This window comes from Borostomias antarcticus, assembly GCF_949987555.1.
Source record: "Borostomias antarcticus genome assembly, chromosome: 2".
Taxonomy (NCBI): domain Eukaryota; kingdom Metazoa; phylum Chordata; class Actinopteri; order Stomiiformes; family Stomiidae; genus Borostomias; species Borostomias antarcticus.
In genome coordinates this window covers 20704568-20730514 of record NC_140235.1, presented here as the reverse complement: position 1 = coordinate 20730514, position 25947 = coordinate 20704568, and the positions used below count along the sequence as shown (strand labels likewise).

Sequence of the window (25947 nt, the reverse complement as noted above, 5' to 3'; positions counted from 1 at the left end):
GTTGAGTGGTGGCCATGTTAACTTGACTCAATATGCCCTAGGAGGGAGTGCCAGAGACAAACCCTAGTATAGGACTGTCGGGCTCCGCCCATCAGCCAAAAAGACAAGTTCATATATGGAGAGACTCATGGGGGCAGGGACAATAACCGGTGCTAGAGGACCACAATAACAGTGGTAGGAGACCAACTTTGAACACCATCCAACCCCCTTTGACTTTGACAAAGGCCGCTAGGCCAAAACGTTGTCTGAATAAATCACCCAGCATCGAGGGTTTGAGTGTGCGGTTTCTTTTCTTTTTCTAGTATATTTCACCCGTTGCCGGCACCTCTCCAATACAAGGGGGTGCGTTTTCTCCTTTTTCCTCACTATCCACCCCCCCTCCACAAAAAAAAAAGATTGGTTGAAATTACAGAAAAAAGAGCCTACTTCATTAGCTGCTTTCAATCAATGAATCAATCAATAACCTTTATATAGACTCGATGGACACTGAGGTTGCCCTCATTTACAGTGGCGACGAGTAAAATAAATAAAAAATAAATAAAATAGTCGGTGATAAAACAAGAATAACAGATAACACTAAAAACAATGCATAAAATAGATAAGATAATAAGAACCGACTAAAACCAGTTCAGTTAAAACAATTACAATTAGATGTGCAATACTCAGCAATCAAACATCTAAAATGGTTAAAGGAAGGAAGGGTGGACATTTTCAAAGTGCTTTGTGGGGCATTCCATGAGTTTGGGGCACTTACAGTAAAAGCAGTAAAACCTAAAGAGCAAAACAAGACACCAACATTCAAAGGGTGACTAAAACTTTTCTACACATCATCACGATTAAGCTAGGCTTCACTAAGCATCCAGAAAAGGAAGAAGTCTCTTCATAAACAAGCTTACCGTGTGGCTAGCAGAAGCTGTTTCCAAACTCTCCTGGTGCTACTGTAGTAGTAATAGTAGGTTATTCCCAGATGGATGTTTGCTGGTGCTGGCCGCAGAAGCACTGTTGTTTGTTTATTTCTATGGGGATCTGGCTGAGGTTTGATAGCTTTGTCCCAGTTGATACAACTGGTTTCCCCTACAGCTCTACAGTTTTGAGGTACACGGCCATTGAGCATTCAGATGTCTGCCTGTGACCCCCTCCAAGGCTTTTCACATCTCGGTGTCCAGACTTGGCAGAGGGCTGGGGGATGGCAGGATCCGGGGTTTCGGCATGACTATGCTAGGTTCTGTGTGCACACAGTAACTGGAGAGTCTCCAGCATCACAGAGCAACAGCTGCTCACGCTGAATATGTTATCTCTCTCCCTCCCATTCCCTGCCTCTCTCTATCCCTGTTGGACTAATTCAGTCAGCAGCTATAGTAAGGCGATGTGCCATTCCAACTGCAAGTTAAGCAGCACCTGTCCTGGGGTGTGGAAGGATATGAAGGCGACTGAGGACATTAACAGTACCATGCAGCCACGGAGGCTTTCATGTCCCCGCATTGTCAACAGAACCCCTGTGTCTGTCTGGACAGGCGCATCCCCTCATCACACAGGCCTGCTCAGAACCCAATACAGACGAGGGAGGGCTGGTAGAAAGGGCGGGCTGTGGGTCTGTCTATTGATAGCAGCACACCCTTGGACATGGAGAGAGTCCCACCAGGAACAACCAACTATTGTCTAGTCACATGTCCATTCACATCCAAGGGTCAGTCAAAGTACCAACCATACTCCTGTTGAAGGAGATACCGGAGATCTAGACATCTATCGGTCATAAAACAGACCTACTCCTTCTTTGGAGTGCTGAGCTCACAGCGCTCTTGGCATCAGTTTGAATGGGGGGTGGAGGGGGGGCTTAATTTTATTTGGTAGCCTATAGAATGGTGAGATCTGATGTCAATTTGTAGGCTGAAAAGTTAGCATTAAGTTCTAAATCCCTATGGGAAAAATGAATGGGATTCACGAAAAATGCTGAAAATAAGGTATGTGTTTAAAAGACTCCCAGACTGGAGTAAGTTTTGTTATAAAAGTTAAAATACATCATTGAAGATGGGTTTTGTGAATTTTGAAACTCATGCTATGCTAAATATTCTGTCAAATGTCTTTTTGACGGCCGCCATGTACTGGGCTAGCTATGAAAATGGGGGTGACATTTGCATTCGTTGTAGATAAATCTGTTGTAGCCAATAAGTATAGCTAGCCAAGGCAGTTTTGTGTTTATATATGTGGTATTCAGTTTGGATAATATCATCCTCTAGTGCTAGCTCAGGTTATGAAAAACATGGTGGCCATTTGACTGCTGTAGTCCAGTTTCACTTAGATAATGTCAACATCGTCGTCCTCAGAACCAAAATTCAAAATTCACAAAAAACATTTTTAATGATGTATTTTAACTTCTATAACAAAACGTACTACAGTCTGGGAGTTTGTTAAACACAAACCTTATTTTTTGCGAATCACATTCATTTTCCCATAGGGATTTAGAACTGAAAATGGCCAGAACAGAATGCATGTCAAATCTGTGTAAGAGGTGTAGGCTGTGACCTTCACAGAAGGTCGAATAGAAGGTTCAGATAGCTTCGACATCTGAAATAAATAGGGCAGGAGATCTATATCGCCTCACAGGCACAATTGTGAGTGTTAAAGCATCTGACCACTGACATAGCCAACATGAGAGAGCTGCCATGCATACTCAACAAGACCAGTCCAGAAGAGGATGAACCACTCCTAGGGTGTATTTTCATCTACTGCATACCAACTACAATCAATTTCAAAATGTAAAAACATAGATAAAATTAATTCAAGATTATTAGTGTAGATTATATAGCTAGATTATATAAGAATAACGTGATCCAAGTCAATTCAGCACTACATTGCTGCTCTGGTCTGGAGTGTCATTGTCCGTCCAGTCCACCGACTCCACCAATTCCAAGGCAGCTCAAGTTGCACTTGTTGTACAAAAGATCAGTCACAGACTTTCTCACCAGCTAGTAGCCAGGTAAACGTGAACCTTTGACCCAATGTGTTTGTTAATACTGACTTGGCGTCTAGAGACCTAGACTGGGGTAGGAATATCACAATTACATCCAGACTCCCAGAGCCAGGACAAAGGCCTTGAAATCTCATACTGGGCTAAAACACAAACAGGGTATTTTTCCATTCATTTCCAAGAAAATAGTCTAATGTACTGACGGTGCAGTTTGGACAGAGCAGGGTCATCCTTTGAGTTGTCCAGTAAGTCCAATTATGTGCCGTTTTGTATAACATGAGCTGAACGCACTCCACAAGGTATTCAAATGAGAACCAGACAGACAGTTAGCCCTATATTTAGCCTCATTTTATGATTTGTCTAAGAGAGACAATGGGTGCTGACAGGGATTGGCCTGACTGTGAATGTGCTTTCAGGCTTGTGAGGCTGCCACACCGTTGAACAACAGCATACTCTGAGAGGTCACAGTACCACAGTTAAGGTCTATGTGCAAGAAGGGTGGTATGTGGGGACAGCAGAGGTGCTTTGTATTTCATCCATGTGTGTAATACGGGTGTGGGTTGGGATGGGTGGGGTAGGATGCATAACAATGTTGTATGTTGTTCAATGCATAATTAGCCTAGATGGTCTTCTTAGACTGCAGACCTTAATGAGCTTCGAAGCAATATGACAAAATGAAGGCGATCCAAAGTGAAGGCAATCCAATGTTTTGAACCAAAGTGTCACTCAGTTTCATGCAACAGTAGCGATTCTGAAAGCCATGAGCAAAATTATCATTGATATCACAACTAGCCTACTTCTTTTCGAAATACAGAAACCTTTGACAAGAAATGTAGCCCTTTGCAGATACAAGTGTGAGATAAGAGCTGTTGTCTTGACAGATTAATCACTAAACTATTAATTTGTGAAAGAAAACATTCTGTAAGATAAACAGAATGACAACCTAGTCTTGATAAGAAAGAAAGGAGGGTTGTTACTTTCTAAAATAAACATAATGACAACCTAGTCTTGATAAGAAAGAAAGGAGGGTTGTTAGCCTCGTGTTCTTCCTCCCTCATGCATGATCAAACAATTCACTAGAAAAATGTGCGGAGCAGTACTCTACTGTGTTGTTGTTCTTGTTGGTGATGACACATTAACATTGTTACCAAAACTTCCAGTCATTTCTCAATATTTCATAATGTGTCTGTTTGATTTCCTCCAGTAGAGCCAGAGAAAAACGAATTACAAGCCGAGGACTCGACCACCAGACAGAAGATGTTCATCATATACTGCGCTTGGCCTGAATGGCTGGGAAGCTTTCAGATAATGATTTTACAGACTTTAAACAGACAGACGTCTGTTTATCATATCTCTAAATCAAAATATAGCACTTTCCACCTCACCTGCCCTAGGATAAAGACGAGTATAGCCTTACATTCTCAGCTAGACTGTAAATCCAATCTGGCAGTGTTAAAGTGGGCTTGGAGATTAGATCCAGGGCACTCAATTGTGAATCAAACTGTTTTTTTTGTCCAGTCCAGGATGAGGACAACAAAGTGTAATCAACATGTGACGGCTTAAGAGGTTACCTACATCCTTCCTCCCTCCATCTTGCCAGATGGCTCAGTTTTATTAGCCATGTGTTGTGAAACAGTGACCTGTCATTGAAATGTGGAGGTTTGAACCAGGATCTCATCCATTTTGTGGAGTAGGGGTATTTCAATCATTCTAATGGGCACAATTATTTTCAATTTAACGTTGTTGGCCCACAAACCACAATGACATAAAACTGCTAACTTTTTGTTTGTCAATATTGAAGGTGGGTGATGGATGACATAGAGGGATGACAAAAGAATGAATGGTAATACCTCGCGCTACCCTTGACCACACCCCCGCATAATGTAATACACTCGGTTTTCGATGGATTGGCAAACCTACTCTTGAAAAGTTTAACTTAGTTATCTGGTGGAAGGCGACAATAAGTATTCCGATCAGAGCTGATACTTTCTCCCGAAATCTGATTCATCACATGGTTTCACAACCATGACTTGACTCGAGTCAGGCAGAGGCTCGTAGCTTATTGCCACCTAACTGGGCATGTTCGAAAATTGTTGGAAAAGACATTCAAACCTTAGCCTACATGAATTCTTTGTCGACAACAAACAAAGCCGCCCAATAGGCAATCACACTTTAATTATCCAGTTCTGACTTCCTGGCTAGCATATCTAGACATCCAGCTAACGTTAGCCGAATTATGCAATTCATGCTCCATCCTGATAGTGACAGTGTTGCTTGAAAATACCAATTCACGCGCTCCTATATATTCAGCCTGTTTATATAAAGACACGCGTCGTATTTACATTGGCATTTCATTGTGTATTATTCGAAAAAAAGAAGGGTAAAAAATCGTACACTTAAATTCACAGTTTCGGATACTACTTACCTCAACTCTTGCCCGCTGTCTACGGCTAACTGGTAGCGCGTGCGAATCATGGATGTATTTAGACCGGTGAGTGCGTCAGGCCGTCATCAGCTCATTCATGCTCGCTATGATGGCTGGCTCTGTCTTTCGACCGATATCCCCGTTATGAAACCCCACGCTGGCTGGTTATTCTATGTGGGTTATAAAATAACGGCACACACCACGTGCAGATTGATGTTCAATGTATTTATGCAACAAAATTCCAATGCCATACAAAATACTTGTACAGGTACTTATATTGTAGGCCTACTTGTAGCCTAATTATTGCCATTATAATTAATTGACTGCTGTGACTATCTCCTCTGATACCGGTGTGCCAAATATTTATAGCTCATGCCATAGCATACATCACCTTCATACCGCCAACGAGATGGTATGGGCAAGCACGGACTTTGGGTGACCCCTGCTGTTCGGGATAATTATGTAAACAATGATCAATGAACATAAAATAAATGTTTAGAGAATTAATATGACCATTGAGATATCATGGAGAAATCGAAAAATTGCGTTGAATAGTGGCTAATTTATTGAATTTAACATATCTACACAAAAACTTTACCAAACTTGCTGACTGGTGTGTTTCTGTTCCGGTACTTGTGGGGCGTGTCCCATTGGCTGTCAGCAATTTTGATAGGCTTGTGTTGTCATCTGTCAAATCACAGTTTGGCTACATTCATTCTCTGCTTGCCTTGCAGCCACTTCACAGCTTGGCCAGTACAACAACAGGGAAGTGAACAGGGAATACGCTAGCTAGCTGCTATGGTAACGTTACAGTATCTAGAGCAAAAGTGAAAGTGTTGTTGCTAGCTAACATTAAACAGTATCCTCGATTTGCAGAGAGGCTTAAAGAAACCTAAGCTACCAGCATGGATCCCACTCCGGTAAGAAGAAAGTTGTCTGACTAACGTTAGCTTGCCAATGCTAACGTTGCATGAAAAGGGCTTAGCTATAGCTAACGTTAGCTCGATAGCTAACATAACAATGCATGGTCCAGCTATATGTTTTGAACGATACCGTTCGCCAAAAGTATATAGTTAACTGGCTAGGTGGCAGGGAGAACATGGCTACAGAGTGAGACGGTGGTAACGGTAGCGAGAATGTATGGAAAAATGTGAATATGTAAAGTTAGCTAGCTTGGTTGACATAATAAAACAGATGAGTATCAAATCACAATCAAGGCCTTTTCTCCTTATGTTTTATCACACAGAAGTAAAAGTGCAGTGCAAACCCTGAAACCGTGAGAAAACAGGTGTACCAAAGTAATCTAGCTGGTGCTATAGCTATAATTAGCTCATCTGTCCGCTCGTCAGCCCAGCTAACGTTAGTTAGCTGGCTGCCGGGGTCATGCTGCTAGCTAAACAAGTCACACAGAGGGTATCATGGTCTTTGTTTTAGTCCACTGAAGATTTAGCTATCTGGCTACTAGCGATTTGTCATACGATGACATGTCAATATTCATTATCAGTAGCCCCAACCGCAATTTTTCTAACGTTAGCTATCTGGCTGTGTATGTCTTTGTCTGAACTATAAAAGTGGCCACCAAGTGAACTTGGGCATGATGACATGGCTGGTGAAATAACGTTACATGGTCTTGGTCACCAATATCTCTAGAGAATGTTGGAGTCATGTGAATTGCTTGTAACTTTTAGGGAAAAAATTGATGGATACATGATTGTATTGATTATGTTAAGTTATAGGATACTATCCCAAGCTTAGTTTTTTTTGCTATAATTTTGCTGAACATGTCCGTCCATGACTCAAGCTCTGGTATGATGGAGAGAGGTTTAACAGGGCAGACACACTTGTCTTGGGATGAAGATTGATCTAGTGGTCTGAAGGACTGTGACCTTATTGAGTGATGATGTGCTCAAGAGGGCAGCAGTAGGGTCAGCCCTTGTCAGCCACACCCCTTTCGTGTCACAGCAAAGGGGGTTGTAGATTGCTTGCTCTTGTGTTCAAGTCAGCTGCCTGTTCCCTATTGTTGTTTTAATGTCAAACCCTCCTCTCACCCTATGGTGTTGTTGATCTTGTGTTGTTGCAGACTATTGGGGACTTGTGTACTACGCTGTGTGAGATGGGCTTCACTGAGGAGCAGATCAGATCAGCCATGCAGGCGGGACACTTCTCTGTACCCGAGGCGGCCGAGTGGTGAGTCTTCAACTCCATATCTCCTGAGCCACAACGCCTGCTGGAAGATGGGGTTGTAAAGGGGGCACAGTTGCTCACAAAGTAAAAGACTGTTGTGAAATGCCCTTTTCTCATTCTTCATCTCTGCAGGCTCCTCCAGGGAGAGAATCTGAGGCACAAGCTGGTCAAACAGCCCGCTCAGCCGGTCGGAACAGCATTTTCTGCTTTCAACCCTCCTAAAGACGCAATGAACCCCTGTCCCCCAAGCACATCACAGCCACACCCGGAGCCCTCCGATGGTCGAGGTAGGATCTCTTAAAGGAGTAGTACAATACCCATTTTGTATGTTGCTCTTTCTTCCCTTTTTATGTGTTATTTGTATTGTAAAGCGCTTTGTGCATTCGTGCTGTGAAAGGCGCTATATAAATAAAACTTACTTACTTACTAAAATGCATGTTTATCCCTGTTTTAAGGTTACTTATGATCATATACAATGGTTCGGATCAAAACGTTGACAAAACTAGCACTTTTGAGAAAGTCTGATAATTGCTCTACCACCGTTTTGGTCATACAATGGATGTGGGTGGGCACCTTAACAAATCATTCTAAAAACATGTTAAACTCTCAATTTCAAAGACAAGAAACTCATCGAGGTGTTAGTTGCCCTTCTGACATATAATTCACCATAAAGTAAGATTCTAGTTCATCTGGAAAGGCTTTTTTTTATTTATTAGGATATAACTATTTAGTCGCAGCACATACTGTGTAAACTTCCGCAAACTAGGTAGCTTAGCAACATAAACAATAAAAATAGCTACCGTAAGTAGTTCCGCTTCCTGAATCCCCTCTGCGGATTGATATACACATCTACAATGGTCGCTTCAATTCAAGTCAATGGATTTCATAAAATGATCAATAAAACCCTACAGGATTCATACTTTGTGGCGAATTTGATGTCAGAACACCAACGGACACCAATTCCCCGCTGGGTGAGCTTATTGTCTTTGAAATCGAGAGTTTAACATGTTTTTGAATGATTTTTCAAGGTGCCCACCCACATCCATTGTATGACCTAAACGGTGGTAGAGCAATTATCAGACTTTCTCAAAAGTGCTAGTTTTGTCAACGTTTTGATCTGAACCATTGTATATGATCATAAGTAACCTTAAAACAGGGCTAAACATGCATTTTCCCTTTACTACTCCTTTAAACACCACTAACATCCTGTTCAAATGTTTTGTTTGTATGGTTTGTTTTTGCCTCCATTCCACCTCTTGACAAAGAGATTGTGTGTGCAGAAGGCATTATGGAATTTGTTCATTATGGCTATTGTTTTCCAAGGGAATCTACTTACCCGCATTGTTCCTAGGAATGCTTTATTTGTCATTGCTGCACATTTTAAACCAATGTTTCTGCACACCTTCTAGGATATATTTAGAGTTTAGAGGTTCAGGATTTATTTATTATGTCCTTCATACAAGTATAAGGAAGTAAAATTTGTACAAGATGGCAATAATAATTGAAAAAAAGAACAGTGCAATACAATTGGACAGCACTATACAAAATGAAAGTATGGTGTGTGTAAAGTGTAGGTGTGTGAAAATTTCTAATGTTCATTGTTTATTTGTTTGATGTACATACTCTATATATCCTAAAATGGTTAACTGGGACTGCTAACATATACAGTAGTGGCCTACTACATAGATAACATGACAGGAATTATTTATCTACTCTATTTCTGATAGTTTTATGTTTCTAATGTATTCCATATGTAGTGCTCTGTAAAATGTTCCTATGGCAAATTCAATTTTCCAGGAGCTTGCTCGATTGTCTCATTGAGAGAGGTCAGGGAAGAATTTTTATAGTTCACCTTCTTTGGCCCACCGGGTGAACAGTTTTTTTGCTTCCCTCTTGAAAATTAGGGGTAGGATCTTTATTTACATTCTTCCCTCCCTTCCTCTCTGTAAAGCACATTGTGTTGCCTCTGCATGAAATGCGCTATATAAATAAGCTCTGTGTGTGCAGGCCCCTCCTTGGTCCTGGGCCCCCCAGGACCCTGCACAGAGCCCCCTCCGCTGGAGTCCCGGATCAGACAGGACAAGAGCGACTTCCAGGAGCAGCAGAGGCAGCGTGTGGCCCAGGAGGCCCGCGCCGAGAGGAGGCACAAGAAACAAGTCAGTCTAACCATGACTACAATACAATAGAACTGTGTTTACACCTGCATCCTGAACTGTTTAACCCACTATTACTAATTACATTTAGAATATGAATGAGGACACATTTGTTTTCACCAAAACAGCCTTGTTTTTCAGTGTATCGTGTCTCTTGAGAAACAGGTCAACAGAACCTAGGATACGCTGAGGCAGCATGTATAAGTCGGCACTGAACAATCACTCAGCTTAGCGGTTTCATGATCATATATTTGTTTGCCCTGCTAATACAAATTACACAAAAGTCTAATTGTAACCGTTTTGTAGCTAGATAAGTTACTGAGGGAAAATTTGACCAAAACAGCCTTTTCAGGGCATTTTGATGTAGCATGGTTATTCATGTACAATAAAAAGGGAATCACAAACACACGCACGCACACACACACACACACACTCAGGCAAGGATGAATGAATGAATGAATGAATCGTTCATCCCTCATACCCCTTCTTACCCTCACTAAACTGACATCCCACTCAAACACTAAATATCTTGTGTGTGTGATCCCTGGTCCACTAGGAGAGAGAGCTGGTGCTGAAACGGATAGCAGAGGACCGGCGAAGCCTGCAGGAGAAGACCCAGCCAGGGGCCCCAACAGAGAACGCCCCCCCCAGCAGCCAGGGCCAGAGGCTGGGGGGCAGAGCTCAGACCAGCCTGGACAACAACTGCATCCTCAGCGTGAGTCTGCTGGTCCCTTCTACAGTACCTTCCAGGGCTGGTTGTAGGGGGATATTTTTGGGTGGGCTGTTATGATAGATAAATGGATAGAGGGAGGGAGGGAGGAAGGAAGGGAGGGATGGTGGACGGACGGACGGAAGGAAGGAAAGAAAGAAAAAGAAAGAAAGAAAGAAAAAGACAGAATACTTCAATATTCACCAATAGGGAAATTCAATTTGAACTCAAAGCTTATTTATTACAATATTACATGACATGGATATTATCATCAGTTGTTTGTACGATGCTGAACCCTGTACTTCACAGAGCTATCCCTTCTCCCCTCTTTATTGCTGTCTCCGGTCGCTTAAGTGGTTTGAAAGGCGCTGAAGTGGTTGGTTTCAGCCTTATCTCTCCGCCTTCCTGTAGATTCGTCTGCCCTCTGGGGAGTCGATGCGAGAGCGTTTCCCGGCCGACGCCCCCCTGCGCAGCGTGGTGGAGCACATCTCCGGGCGCCACCCGTCCCTGCTCTCCTTCTCCCTCCTGCAGGGCTTCCCGCGCAAGCGCTTCGGCGAGGCGGAGCTGGCCTGCTCCCTCCGCTCGCTGGGCCTCACGCCCAACGCCGCCCTCTGCATTCAGACCACGCCCCCGGAGACTCCCCAGGACCCGCCCAGCCCCGTGGCTCGTCTGGCTGCGGGCCAGGAGGAGGCGACCCCCCCGCCGGCCGCGCCTCTTCAGCCCCCTCAGCTCCCCCTCCAGGAGGAGGGCGAGGAGGACCCCGCCCTGCCCCCGCAACTCCCCCCTCAGCTGTGGGAGGAGGCGGTGGGCTACGCCGGGATCCCCGGGGTCGGCCCCCCACTCACTGGTCCCTCTCATTTCTGGGGTGAGGAGCTGCCGTGGCAGGTGGACAACAGCCTGTGCTGCCCACTAAAATCGTCCACAAATATCGGAGTTACTGTAAATGATTATAGGCACATAGTGTCCTACTTCCTAGAGTACATCAGAAATAAATTGCAGTCTTGAATCTTGTAATGCAGTTATGCTTTACACTCAAATTCTTTCATATTAACAGACCAATTAGTGTCACGTTACAGGGGGGTTGGGTTTGGTGCGGGCAGTTTGAAGGGCAGCTGAATTCAAGACTCAAGATCAATTTTATTGTATACGGTTCACACCTAATTTGACTAGGGTGAAGGCATACACATACAAAATATAGTGCAAAATACAAAATACGATGTACTGTTAAAAAGGGAGACACAAATGCAATTTAGGTAATGTATACAGAATGTGTGAAGTGTGATAGATGAGCGATGTTTTATGTATACGGTGTGTGTAGGTGGGTCCATGGTGTTCATTCATGCTGGGTTTGTGGTGGGCAGGGCGAGGCCAGAAGCTGGTCCCGGGTGATGCTGAGGAGGCGGTCAGCTCCGACGACGACGAGCAGCCAGAGGCAGAAAGAGACCTGCCCCTCCTCCCCAACGGTACCGCCCCCCCTCCCCGTTTACGATTGGTGCTCGGCTCACCCTTCGGTCCTCCCCTTCCCCCCCTCCTCCTCGCTCGCGTTACTCCGTCTGTCTCCCCCTCCCCTGTTCTCACCCCACGTGTCTCCAGTTCTCTCCTTACACAGAACCTTTTGTGCCTTGCTGTCAGATGATCTCTCATGCTCCCACTATCAGTGCTTGTCTTAAAATTACCACGGTTGCGGGATCCTATCAGCTCTAACTTGTACTAAATTCTAGCCTGGAAGCCAGACTTCCTCGCGGAAAAAAAAAAGTTTTCACCATACAGATTGGACTTCCAGCTGCTCAGAACGATTTGAGTGTGTGGGAGTACTTGCCTTGACAGACAAACTCCTTCAGCCAATCAGCATAACAAAACATAGATCAAACTTTTGCCAAATTCAGACAGAAGAACAGCAAAAACGTATTTTCTGCTAGTGCATACTCCGCTAGTGCATACTCTAGTTCTTCTTTAATTGTTGTTATTGAGTCTATTTCTGCAATAACTACACTTATGGCTGTGTTTATACTTCTAACGTTAACGTTACTGCTCATTATTACTTCGCTCTACTAGCGGACTCCTGTTGTAGTTCGCGTTTCCCATTTTCTGGGAACACTCAAATCGTTCTGGGTGGCTGAGGAAGGAAGTCTGGCTTCCAGGCTAACTAACTTCTGCAGTCTCTCTGGGATCTACACAGAAAAGGCAGACGATCGCGGAATAGACTAAACAAATGCGGACAAAATATAATAATTATGGGTTGTGGATAAGGAAATGGGTTGAGTGACAAGAGCCATTGTTATGGAAACGGTCTCCGCTCGTTGCTTTGGTGTAAATAGTTCAGTTTTAGAATGTTGCAAAGCACAATCTTGTATGTGAACTGGGCTTAAGAGTAACTCTCTGTTGACTCCACAGGCATGCCTCGGCTGCCCTTCTTCCCAGACAACCGCGTGCGTGTTGGGTTTGAGCCACGGCACCACTGGCCAGACCAAGGCAACAGACTCAGGTGAGCGTCTGCATGAAGTGGTCTTAATAGTGACTTTGGAAAAAGTTGTGAAACACAAAGGATCTTGTTGCAGTGATTTGGGCCAACTATTGATTGCTTTGTCAGGGCTGCGTTTATCTTATGGGCAGTTACTCACTCTAAGAAGAGGACATCTTAATATGATATTTTGTGTGTGTGCGTGTGTGCGCCTATCCCAGGGAGGCGGCAGTGGAGGAGCCAGCAGAGCCAGAGGAGGCCGGGGCCAGGGTGGTTCCCGGGGCGGCAGGCCAGGCTGCGGTACAGCGCCTCCAGAGGGCCGCCCACCAGGAGGACCCTCAGGCCAGCCAGGGACACCCGTCTCCCCCCAAGAGGCCCTTCCGGACGCCCAGCGTCCCCTCTCTCTGCGTCATGGCCACCAGAGCCACCGTCCACCTCATGACAAGTCAGACATCACATTCACTGAATTAATTTCCTGATTCAGCACAGACAACTATAATTCCATACATTGCAAGCAATCTCAACACTCTCAAAGAAATCATTTAGCTCTTAAATCGATCCCACTTCTCTCTCTTTCTCTCTTTCTCTCTTTCTACTCTCCCTTTCCCTGTATCCTGTCTATTCTCTCCCTGCCTTGTCTTTCTATCCTTCTCCATCTCCCCCGTCTTTCTCTCTCTCTCTCTCTCTCTCTCTCTCCATCCTCCCCCTCTCCCAGCTCCCAGCATGCAGTACAGTAGCAGTCTGTCATGCCTGACCCCCGAGCTGGCCGAGCTCCTGCTCAGCCACATGTCCCGCGAGAGGCTCCTGCGCCCACGCACCCTGGAGCTGTTCTTCGGCTGCCCGCTGCAGAAGTTTGTCCTCAACTGCTACCCGTACTCCACCAACGAGCTGCTGCGCCAGCTGCGGGCCTTCACTGCCTTGAAGCACCTGAGCCTGCTCAACTCCCCTCTCATCACTGGTACTGCAAACGTTAAACCTGAGGACATGATGGCCCCGAATCAGACCTGGGGTTGAAATACTACTTTGAATCAATTACTCAATTCAGTTGAATTTTCAATGACGCACAGTACATGTGCTTGATATTTATCGTCTGGCACAAAGGCACCGCAGCCAAGATTGTATTTTTATTTCTAAAGGATTTCAGTGGTATTTGTACTCAGATCTAGTTTGAACTGAACAGTTTATCCAGTTAGACCATGGCACTGAGGAGGGTCATCTTGTCTGTCTGTATTCCTCCCGTCCAGACGCTGGTCTGTCAGTCCTGTCCAGCCTGGTCAAACTGCAGCACCTGAACCTGGCCTGCTGCAACAAGCTGACCGACTCCTGCCTGCAGCACATCACGGGTGAGGAACCTTTCTCTCGTCGTCTCTTGCTCTCCGTCTCTTGTCTGTCTGTCTGTCTGTCTGTCTGTCTGTCTCTCTCTCTCTCTCTCTCTCTCTCTCTCTTTTTCTGTCTCTTGTTTCTCTCTCTATATTTTTCTGTCTCTTGTCTCTCTCTCTCTGTCTTCAGCATGGGGACACCATAGATGCCTGGGGTTTCAGGGGTTTTTAGATAGAGCCTCAGTAATGTCAACAGTGGTCAGACCTAGTTAAGCTCTAGAGAGAACAACAGAGACAATATGAAAAGGTGAAGATTATGTAATAGAGTTCCTAATAGCATAGGGATCCACTGTACATCAGAAAAGAGCACCAATCCAAAGCAATAAGCTGCACACTTAAACTGATTATGTGCAGATGGATGACATTGTCTCTGTTCTCTCAAAATGAAATGGGGTCATCATTCTAAATTCCCTGTAGTTTGACTGGCTGGGCCACATAATCTGATTGTGTGCCCTCAGGTCTGAAGAGCCTGTGTTTCCTGTCCCTGGACCAGACCAAAGTAAGCGATGTAGGGATGGTGCTGTACCTCCAGGGGGCGCCCTCGTCACTTGCCCAGCTCAGTCTGAACCAGACTGCCGTGACCGAGACCACCCTGGCAGCACTGCCCACCTGCTTACCACAGCTACGACTCCTCAGCATCAAACAGACTAAGGTAGACCTCTCCACACACACACACACACACACACACACTCACTCACTCACTCACTCACTCACTCACTCACTCACTCACTCACTCACTCACTCACTCACTCACTCACTCACTCACTCACTCACTCACTCACTCTCTCTCCTGTAACGCCAAGCCCATTCTCAGCCAGTGTCACTCTCAGATCAGATTTTACATCTCTTGCACACTATCCGTGTTCTCTACTCTCAATCCCACCCCTCCCGGCTGCCCCATCCTCCTCCTCCTCCTCCTCCTCCTCCTCCTCCAGGTGAGCGATGTGTCGGCCCTGGCCCAGCTGGCCAGCCTGCAGACTCTCTACCTGGACGGCACCGGCGTGAGGGAGGACTCCCTGGAGAGCCTGGCCGCCCACTGCACCCTCTCTGCCCTCAGCCTGGCCGGCATCCCCGTCAACGACGGCAACCACGCCCTCCAGATCATCTCAGGTGTGTGTGTGTGTGTGTGTGTGTGTGTGTGTGTGTGCGTGCGCGCGTGTGTGTGTTTTTGTCTAGTCCCACACTATGCCTGGGTTGAAAAACAGTGGATAGCTAGTCATGTGAGGGTGTGTTTATTTTGTGTCTCCAGGTCTCAGGCTGACTCAGCTGACCCTCCCTGGACGCCACTCAGTGACCGACAGCGGGCTGTCCTTCCTCTCCAGACTGTCCCTCCTGTCAGAGCTGGACCTGACCGACTACACACACGTCACCGACCAGGGGGTCAGCCAGCTCGCCACCATGACCAGGTACAGCAGAAGCTGGTTTATAGTATAGGCCTGCCCTGAACACTTATTCTTGGCTACTCCTCCGTGTTGAGCATTTCAATTGCTTAATGCTTTAGGTTTTCTCATCATTGGCATAGATGTAAAGATTTGGTATACCTCCAGCTGTAGTGTGCTGTACTTTACATTGTATCACATAATGGTACCATGCAACCTCACCAGGCAGGCATAGAGTATGGCCAGGCCTCGTCTGACTCACAGGATGTACGCTTTTCAATTCCAGTGGCAGCAATGAAACATTCAATTTTGCAAGGTCACCGTTGAAGAAGAAGAAAAGCTTAGCACCACCCGACGATTCTTGTGATTGTGAATAAGTGTTTTTTTTTGCCCCTATTCCACAATGGTAATGTTGGGTTGCAGCCTGACCTTTCTCCAGCGCCGGCACAGACGTAAGACGCCAGTCGTAAGAGCTACTGTGAGCAGTTGTGACCCCTGCTGTTGTGTCCTGTGCAGGCTGAAGAGGCTGTCCCTCAGCAACACCCAGGTGACGGACGCCGGGCTCCCGCCCCTGAGGAGTCTGCAGGAGCTGCTAGAGCTCTGCCTGGACCGCACCGCCGTCACCAGCCGGGGCACGGCTGCCCTCGTCACCTCCCTGCCACACCTCCAGGTGAACAACAACAACCGCCGCCTCACACTCACCAGCCAGTCCTTAGCATTTGTAGATAAAATCGCAAACACACGAGACTCGCACTCTACGAGGCTACTCAGCACACCGGCTGGACATCCACCCTCATCCGTTCGTGGTAAAAAATGAAGGGATTGAATGTGTGAACACTGTATTGAAACCTATCTGTTGGTGTATGGCAGGTGTTGGGCCTGGCCAGCACCCAGGTGGGGGACACCGTGGTGAGGAGAGGCCTGGTCCACTGTTCACAGCTGCTGAAGCTCAACCTCAGCCGAACACGCATCACCGACCACGGTGAGGCCACGCTTAACCCAGACATCCGGACACTGATCCCATCTGTGATTCCTCTTTCTAGCTGTTATCCTTATCTGCTATTCATACCCCCCCACCCCCCTCCCTCTCCCCTGCTTCCTCTCCAGGTCTGAAGTTCCTGAAGCGCATGCGGCTGAGCCACGTCAACCTGGACGGCACCGGTGTAACCCTGACGGGCATCGCCAACCTGATCTCGTCCTGCCCGCAGATAAGCAGCATCCGTGCCAGCTACACACGGGCCATCCCCCCCGACCAGGTCTCCGATGACGACGGAGACACCCAGTAAGACTGGGAACCCCCCACCCCACCCCAACCGCCGGCCCACTCCAGCCAAGGAATGTATAAAGAAGGAAAAGTGTCTGATAGTGGCTTGGGAGAACTACAGGTAGCCACTTCCATGGAATCCTGTGCAGCGGACGTTGGGGGTCATCACTGGTGAAGTGATGACGCCTCCTCCTCTGTACGTTCCCGGGCCGCCTCAGCCCAGGGCCGGTTCTGGGACGATAGAAATGTTTCAGCATTTTTTAAACTAATTTACTACAAAATGACATTTACATGGTTCTTATGTAACGTGACATTTTGGATGGTAAATAAACGGCCCACCCTGCACCCTCCCCCCCCAGAGCCAGCCCTGCTGGAGTCTGCCTGGACTCTGAATCTTGGCTTGCAGGCTCGGCTACACCAACACCAGGGCCTGAAACACAGCTCAACTGCACAGCTTCGACAGCAGCTCGTCTCAATCGCACGTCCGCCATCTGTGGTGTTAAAGTCTGTAGAACAGCCTCTGAACATGTTAGATCTTCTGAACCCATGTATGTAATCACCAACCCCACTGTTACCGTGTTGAAGACAAGTGTCTCACTTGATGGTGCCATTTAGATGAGAAATAGCTGAAATGTAACATGCATGACGAGTACAGAGGCACCTGTTGGACACTGATCAAAGATGTCACACCTATTTATAACAGCATGTATGAGTCAGTAATACCTTAGTAGTAAACCCTGAAGATCTAGTAGCTACAGGAGAGGATGAAATGTTCTATGCTTGACAGACACCAGTTAACACTTTTTTTCCTTGTCATATGGCAGTTATCAGTAACACAAGTGACCACTCAACATCTAGATAGTCTAAGCATACGCTTGTGGTAGAAGTAGTTGGCCAACATGCTGGCCGACAGTGGGGCCATGATGCATATTGCATACTGAGATGTTGGGTTCATAAGCAAGAATCCAAAGCAACTCCTTTAATAATAAATCTAGTTTTGCTTCTCTTATGTTTGCACAAAGATGTAAAATACAGTTTATTTTCCCAAAATGTAAATGGTTTTGGATAAAAGCTGTAAATTTAAAATACGGAATGCAAAATAAATAATTGTTGCATTTTGAATGTTTTTTTTAATTTAATTTGTTAAAGAACCCTAAAGCAGCAGCATGCTGCAAGTCTCCTTTTGCAAATTAATTCATCAACCCATTTTGCAAGTACACAGTTAAATAAAGAAAAAGATTTTCTATTTTCCGCCAGGAAAATATATATTTTATGGTTTTTTTAATATATAATATGACCTCAAAGCTGCTGTATACAGGTACGTTGTATTTGTAGAATAAAACAGTTACCACTTTTGGAAAAAATATAACGTTCTAATATGACAGCAGAGTAGAATACATTACATATTGCACTGCGATGCCTTAAGTATTTCAGCCAATCACGAGTGCAGCCTGGGGGTGATGATCACCATGTATAGAGGAAGCTGGTTTCCAAGCCTTCTCATCTCACCAGGAGAAAGCCTGGTAAAGGGGCCCTGCTGCCTAGGAGGGGAGGTACATCCGATGTGCTGTCTTTTGGACAGCTGCCTTAACTGACCAATCCAAGAATGCAAAAGGTTGTTGAGTCTGCGTGAGGATTGTAAACAGCTAAACACAGTAGCACAAAAGACTAAAAGGAAACAATTTTGCTCCCGTCACACTGGAATCTCTCCACTGGAAGACTGGAATCTGGAATCTCTCCACCGTTCTACCAGACCTAAGACCCAAAAGGAAGCGAGTTCCTGGCCAGCAGTTGACTTCATGATTTATGGTTTAGTGCAGACCAGGGGCTCTAGATGTCATGCGTTTGATTGTCAATCTTAGATTTCAAGTGCTCCTTGTAGGCCAAGATGTCCCTGTTCCACTTGGTGATGGTCTGCTTCTCGCACACCCAGATCTCCTCGGCCACCTGAAGAGGGAGAGACGACGGTTACATAGGTGTTCATTTTACAGTTTAATTGAACGGGCTCTGAGTACACTATTCAACGGTGTATTATTTTGTTGCACTGCCTCAAACAGTCTGATGGTTACAGCAACTCCGGATTATGGCTTTAACATGCTCACTTGAACTTTGAACAGGGGGGAGGAAGTGATATGCGTTCACCTGCTGGATGAGTCTGAAGTCGTGGCTGACCAGCATCATTCCTCCCTCGAACTCGTTGATGGCGTCGGCCAGGGCATCGATGGTCTCGATGTCCAGGTGATTGGTGGGCTCGTCCAGGAAGAGCATGTGTGGGTTCTGCCCCGCCAGCCAAGCGAAGCACACGCGGCACTTCTGACCGTCCGACAAGTTCCTTATAGGACTCACCTCGGAGGGGAAGGAAACTGAGTAAGACAAGACAGCAGTGCAGGGGACGAGCGAGGAGGTTCCTTCAAACTAATATATGAAGTAGCACAGCACTCATTCATCCAAACGGCTACGGTGCAAATAAAGTTCTCTTGATTATCACCTGCTGTTTTCCCGTCAGGCCGTAGCGGCCGATGATCTTCCTCATCTCCTCCTTCTCCTTGATCTCAGGGAAGCACTTCATCATGTAGTCCAGGGGGGACAGGTCCAGCTGGAGTTGTTCTGTCAGGTGCTGGAGCACAGGAAACACACACACACACATACAGTCACTGGCCCAAAACAATCTCTTCATTTGGGTCTGAAACTTGAGAGCTTAATATGGATCAGACTGGGGCGGAAACACCATTTGAGATTGTTTCCAATACCTTGCCTGGCTGGCACAATGTAGGCTAACCAATGGCCTAGTCCCAAATGGAAAAATGGAAACCCCACCCACATCACTGATAAACCAGGCAGACTCGAGCAAACACATATAGGATCGATTGTGTAGGTTTTCAAATACCATGTTCCAGTGTACCTACCTGATGATATCTGCCAATCTTCACGTGAGAATGTTTCCTGATCATGCCATCGGTGGGGAGGAGCTGTGGAGAGGTACGGAGAGAGAGATATTACACACCTGAAATAAAATCAAGATGTCCAGTGACACATTAATAATTCATTTTTATTTAAAAAAGATGAATTAGCCTTACACTGAAGGGCATATTCTACTGACTAACTTTAAAGGAGTAGTAAAGGGAAAATGCATGTTTAGCCCTGTTTTAAGGTTACTTATGATAATATACAATGGTTCAGATCAAAACGTTGACAAAACTAGCACTTTTGAGAAAGTCTGATAATTGCTCTACCACCGTTTTGGTCATACAATGGATGTGGGTGGGCACCTTGAAAAATCATTCAAAAAATATGTTAAACTCTCAATTTCAAAGACAAGAAACTCACCGAGGTGTTAGTTGGCGTTCTGACATATAATTCGCCATAAAGTAAGATTCTAGTTAATCTGGAAAGGCTTTTTTAAATATTTAGCAGAACTATTTAGTCGCAGCACATACGTGTGTAAACTTCCGCAAACTAGGTAGCCCAGCAACATAAACTTAACAATAGCTACCTTAAGTAGTTCCGCTTCCTGAATCCCCTCTGCAGATTGATCTACACATCTACAACGGTCGCTTCAATACAAGTCCATGGATTTCATAAAATGTTCAATAAAACCCTACAGGATTCATATTTTGCAGCGAATTTGATGTCAGAACACCAACGGACACCAATTACCCCCTCGGTGAGCTTCTTGTCTTTGAAATCGAGAGTTTAACATGTTTTTGAATGATTTTTCAAGGTGCCCACCCACATCCATTGTATGACCTAAACGGTGGTAGAGCAATTATCAGACTTTCTCAAAAGTGCTAGTTTTGTCAAGGTTTTGATCTGAACCATTGTATATGATCATAAGTAACCTTAAAACAGGGCTAAACATGCATTTTCCCTTTACTACTCCTTTAAAGGGTATAGTGAATGTTGATGAGACGGACCCACCTACCTCCCCTATGAGCAGTTTCAGCAGTGTGGACTTCCCTGCACCGTTGGGCCCCACCAGAGCCACCCGCGTGTCCAGGTCGATACCAAACTCCAGGTTCTTGTATATGTGTGGCTGGAGGGAGGCCCAAGAGAGGTTTGGGTCAGTAAATCTTTATTGTATCCGAAAGGCAATCAAGGGGGAACTTTTTTGGACACTGCACTGCTGTACAGTCAAAGTTCAAAAGACAGGTGTAACTGGTGTAAGTGCTGGGTCCTGGATATGTGACTACTCGTACAGTACTCACTGTGTTTTCACTGTATTGGAAGCTGACGTTCTGCACCATGATAACAGGAGGCGGGATCTTCCCACAGGGAGGAAAATAAAATGACAGGGTCTAAGAGAGAGGAGGAATGAGAAAGGGGGGATTATTACAGTTGTGAATTCATAGTGCATGGAGAGGAAAGGTCTTTGGCTTTATCAGGCTGTGTGTACTGTGTGCATCCAAACAGGTTATGGAGACGGTAGCCAGGTGAGCCTCTCACACCTTGTCGTTTACTACTCGCTCCGTCAGGCCGGAGGCCACCATCTTCTGCAGTGTCTTCTCTTTACTCTGGGCCTGTCTGGCCAGCTTAGCCGAGCCATGACCAAACCTGGCAATGTAGTCCTACAGAGAGACAGAGAAGAGAAAGAGACAAAAAGAAAAGGAAAGAGATACACAAGCACAGAGAGAGAGAGGTGTCGGTGCTAAGCATTAAACACTGATAATCATTGCATTTACTGCATACGGTGCAGTAAACCTGCCGAGCCACAAGGTGGCGCTGTTCACCTTCATGTGTGATATCTGGTCCTGCTCCCAGTTGAAGCGCTTCATCTGGTTCTCCTCCAGCTCCTCCCTGGTCTTCACATACTGGTCATAGTTACCCTGCCATTAAAAATTGATAAATGCTCATCCAGCACACCATCCTGCCAACCAGCGCTTCAAATGCCGGCGGCATGCGCACACACACCTATAGACTAATCTAAAATGAGCTGAGCAAAGTACTCGCCAGTGAGATCAGAAGACAAGACGTCATTCAGTGACAAGCTACACCAGTTGGTGCAGGCAGTGACAGGAGGCGAATATCTTCCTCTCTCACATGGGTGAGAGAGATGTTCTGGGTATGACGTCATATCATATGGTCTGTCTGTAATTGACGTGATTACAATATAATGATCCCAACTGAAAAGTGTCCCCATCTCACCGTGTAGTACTTGAGCTTCTTTTGGTGCAGGTGGATGATGTTGGTGCACACGCCGTTTAGGAAGTCTTGAGAGTGAGAGATGAGCACAAGGATTCGCTTGAACCTGAAGGGAGTGTGCATGCTCAGAGTGGATCCCGTGGTCTGCACAGACAACCAAGCCAACTCAACCCATGAATGTGTGCGTGAGTCGGCTATTGCAGGTGGCTCTGGGCAACTGGGTAAGCCTGATCTACCAACCATCTGTCATAGTAAATACCCGATCCTTATGATTTGTAGATTAGTCAGGCAGCCCTATCATTAGAGCCGCCTGCCTGCGTTTTGACTGCTGCAAACAGACAAGAGTAATGCCAGGCTCAGGATTTTGGGGACGATTTATCCCCGATTCACCCCTCCCCACAATTGGAGGAGAAATCTGGACTAGAACGTTGGTCGGTACCGATGTTCAGACCAGATTATCTTGTAATGTGAGTGGTTTACAGAGCCAATTTTAAACCTCCCAATCGGCTCGCAGACCCATTGGGGCTGCCCCAATAATATCAAACACGTTTGATATTTAAGATTATTACATCACTACTTTACAAGCGAGACAGTGGTTTGTTGCTCCCTCGGACACGATAATATCCTGTAGTGTGTGATGCACCGTTATTTTCAAACCTTGTCGTGTGTTTGAGATTCACGTAAGAACATCTGTAAGATTCTCCTTATGTGCGTGATGTAACCTGATTTCTAAATCGGTTAGGATTTTTTCAATCCTGTAGTTTGAGCCCGGCATAACGGCAGGTGACGAGGCAGACTCACGACTTAAGCTCCTCCTCCAGCCACACGCAGGCGTCCAGGTCCAGGTGATTGGTGGGCTCGTCCAGCAGCAACATAAAGGGCTTGATGAACAGAGCTCTGCGGGAAGGAAGAGAGACGGTAGGCTTTTAAACAGGCATAATAACATTATACTTCCTCGTTCAATGTATTGTACTTCAGCCATTATGATGAAACCTGACGACTGTGCTCAATGAATGTGAGAGGTCATCTATACTTTCACTTTGTCAGCAGGTGGCTCAGTATAAAGAAGACTAGACTTCCCATGTGGTGTATCAATAAGTAAAGTTGCAGTGAACAATGCAAGTAACATCACATTCACATAGCACAGGGAGCATTACTTCCATACCTGAGGAACTGCAGAAGCCACTTGGCGAATCGTCTACATGTAAATGATTTCTCCCTTCACTGAGGTATCAGTTAATAGACACATAAATATATATATTATTTTTTTTAAACACACAAAAACTCTCGTCATACCTGGCCAGAGCGACCCTCATCCGCCAGCCTCCACTGAAGTCCTTGAGCTTCTTCTGCTGCATGGAGGCGCTGAAGCCCAGGCCATGGAGGATCCTGGAGGCCCGCACCTCTGCCTTGTCTGCATCCAGCTCCTCCAGGCGCTCGAACAACTCCATCAGCTTCTCAGACTCTGCTATTGGGGGGTGAAAACAGTCAATCAATCTGTATGCCTAACTGCATGAAACTATGAAATAATGTGTAATGGTAAATGGTAAATGTGTCTTGTGGTGTTGTTTTTAGCAGAGGCTGGAAAAAAAGGTTTCCCAAGGGGACAGTCGGGATACCAAACCACACCCTAGTTCAGTTTAAGCTGCACAATGCAAATAACACAACAAAACGATCAGTGTGTAACTCACAGTCTTCGTGAGCGAGTCTCTCAGCCTCTTTCTCCAGCATGATTCTCTCCGCATCCACCTCCATCACACACTGCAGTGCCGTCTTGTCACTGGGCGCCATCTCCCGCGTCAGGTGGTAGATGTCTATGTGCTCGGGGATGGGGATCTCCCGGTGACTGATGGCCGACAACAGCATGGACTTGCCTGTACCGGGGGTAAGACAGATCCAGCCAATAAACTGCAGGAATCATTCAGGGCGTATATTATGCGGCACTGCAAAGTTAATGTAACCGAGTTGAGTTGGTTAAACTCACTCCTCAGTATAAATACCGCCCACTTGCGCCATCGAAGAGCTAGCTTTTCAGTGGCGTACATGGGTAGCGGAGTTTATGAGAGGTGGTCATGTGTGCAAATCAGAGGACCCAGGTTCGATCCGAGTCAGCGTGGGCAAGTTGCAGGAGGAAGCGATACTGACTGACACCTGCCATATTCAAGCATATGTAAATATCGTTAATGGGGATCAAACCACAAATCTTCCACATGGGAAACCAGACATCTAACTAGACTAGACCAAAGCCAACATCCGTCAGCTATAGTATGGCTTTTCAGTCGCATGCAGAGCTACCTCTGCTCTATAGGGAAGGACTGGCTTAGGTCCTGTGCTGCTCGGAACCTAAACGTCTAACCACTAGACCAAAGTGGCATATGTGGTACCAAAGTGGCATATGTGGTACCTGTCCCGTTGAGTCCGATGAGGCCATAGCGCCGTCCGGAGTTGAGCTCCAGGCTGGTGTCGCTCAGCAGCTCCTGGCCGTGAAAGGTGAGCGACAGACTGCTGATTTGGACGTCTGTGCTGTTGGGGTGAGACGCCAGCACCCCTGTCACTGCCCTCGCCTCCGTCTTCCTCAGCTCGAACTCATCCAGCTCCTTGGTCAGGCTAGCCAGCTCTGCCAATCAGAATAGTCATGTTGACTATTGAGCGCAAGCTTCGTATTAGTGTGACGGTCAAAATATTAGACAGCATGGTTATTACCGCCACATAAACACACACAAACATGCTCACACACACATTCACAAGACAAACGCAGGTGATTAATCGACTCATGAGTCTATACAGGATCTATCCTATTCTCTCTCACCATAGTTTTCAGCCCCATTCTCCTGACTCTCTATTGGTTCACTCTCGACCTGGTCGGCTTTCTTGGTGCGCTGGCGGGTCTTCCCTGCCTCCTTCTTTTTCGCCGCCTTCTTCTTGGCCAGATCTGACGGCATTGATGCAGGGGGCTGAGGAAGACAATGTCGAAAAATAGAGAAAACTCAAAAGTGTAAAGACTCCGGGGGGTTTGAAAAACAATTCAACGTGGAGTTGATGACTAATGTGAAAATAGCAATGTATTGTTTGTTGATTAAAAAAAAGTGATGTGAGAGACGTCTGTAGACTAGTCGTCTGTCTCTCAACAACACCAACACCATTATATGCAACTGATCGAGCCATGCCATCATAATTCATGCCGCAATTAACGTCAAAACGCAACGCATATGAGAGCGACATTATGTGGAGGCCTACACTCAGTCACAGACTGCGGGTTAGCTGCGTGGTAATATTGGCAATCATATTAAGTGTATTACGGTACAATTACATTGTACAACAAGCGCTATAGAACACAGGTAGACTCACGTTAGTTAGCCAGCTAGGTTAGCTAGTTGCAAAAGCTCTTGCTAGCTAACTAGCAGCTGTGGCTAACATTAGCATAATCCATGATAGTCGTCTAAGTAGTACATGGCACCTAACGTTAGCTAGCTAGCACCGCTGCCACTACGGTACGTCTACAAATACAAATCTCTAAAATCATGCCATCATAAGTCAATTGTATATTCATTAGAATTTCCTGTGCAGTGTAAAACAGCCTGGTTTGTGCTGGCCGCCGCAGTTAGCCAGCTTTTCAGATCGTGCAAGCTAGCTGTTTAGCATAGCCTGTAGCTTCCACGGGGAACCCCAAAGTAGCCAATAGCCGCTTTGTATCAGGTAAAGAAAATGTATTTAATCTTTAAACTAACGTAATATTGGGCTTTGCCACTCTTACCCTAGCCTGGTGACAGGTGCTGGTTGTTCAAAATGTCCAGCGCGTGTTCACTTTCTGCCGGGTGGGTGACTGGCTGTCAAGAAGAGACAAACCATATTTGGTCAACTGGCAGCCGTGCACGGCCCCGCTGTT

The 25947-nt window shown here is 46.0% G+C and overlaps 2 protein-coding genes across 3 annotated transcripts; one reads left to right on the top strand and one right to left on the bottom strand.

The window, feature by feature from the left end:
• Positions 1 to 6162: 6162 nt before the first annotated feature.
• LOC311329662 (uncharacterized protein) lies at positions 6163 to 18007 on the top strand. Of its 2 annotated transcripts, XM_084461554.1 has the most exons (18): positions 6163 to 6313; positions 7474 to 7580; positions 7710 to 7864; positions 9585 to 9733; positions 10287 to 10445; positions 10851 to 11304; positions 11801 to 11902; positions 12834 to 12924; positions 13122 to 13345; positions 13616 to 13858; positions 14145 to 14243; positions 14738 to 14931; positions 15215 to 15389; positions 15529 to 15685; positions 16175 to 16328; positions 16529 to 16640; positions 16766 to 16940; positions 17282 to 18007. In XM_084461554.1, exons 1-18 carry the CDS (start codon positions 6299 to 6301, stop codon positions 17535 to 17537), a joined length of 3021 nt encoding a protein of 1006 aa, XP_084317680.1. In that variant the 5' UTR covers positions 6163 to 6298; the 3' UTR covers positions 17538 to 18007. The 2 variants fall into 2 exon arrangements, with proteins under 2 accessions (XP_084317680.1, XP_084317681.1); XM_084461555.1 differs by having other exon boundaries at positions 16766 to 17414.
• A 217-nt stretch (positions 18008 to 18224) lies between these two features.
• On the bottom strand, positions 18225 to 25875 carry abcf2b (ATP-binding cassette, sub-family F (GCN20), member 2b). The gene is made up of 15 exons (XM_084451635.1): positions 25816 to 25875; positions 24871 to 25015; positions 24466 to 24678; positions 23753 to 23935; positions 23358 to 23529; positions 22863 to 22958; positions 22065 to 22167; positions 21650 to 21745; positions 21368 to 21487; positions 21128 to 21217; positions 20845 to 20955; positions 19829 to 19891; positions 19411 to 19539; positions 19065 to 19268; positions 18225 to 18869 (listed from the first exon to the last, which is right to left on the bottom strand). Exons 2-15 carry the CDS (start codon positions 25001 to 25003, stop codon positions 18753 to 18755), a joined length of 1830 nt encoding a protein of 609 aa, XP_084307761.1. The 5' UTR covers positions 25004 to 25015; positions 25816 to 25875; the 3' UTR covers positions 18225 to 18752.
• Positions 25876 to 25947: the final 72 nt, after the last annotated feature.

Excerpts from the sequence above, each read along its gene's own strand:
- LOC311329662 (XM_084461554.1), top strand. Across the intron at positions 7,865-9,584 it reads GGAGCCCTCCGATGGTCGAG|GCCCCTCCTTGGTCCTGGGC; the intron begins GTAGGATCTCTT and ends CTGTGTGTGCAG. Across the intron at positions 16,641-16,765 it reads AACACGCATCACCGACCACG|GTCTGAAGTTCCTGAAGCGC; the intron begins GTGAGGCCACGC and ends CTTCCTCTCCAG.
- abcf2b (XM_084451635.1), bottom strand. The coding sequence starts at position 25,003 with ATGCCGTCAGATCTGGCCAAGAAGAAGGCGGCGAAAAAGAAGGAGGCA. Across the intron at positions 22,168-22,862 it reads CTGGAGGAGGAGCTTAAGTC|GTTCAAGCGAATCCTTGTGC; the intron begins GTGAGTCTGCCT and ends CACTCCCTTCAG. Across the intron at positions 21,746-22,064 it reads AGAAGCTCAAGTACTACACG|GGTAACTATGACCAGTATGT; the intron begins GTGAGATGGGGA and ends TTTTAATGGCAG.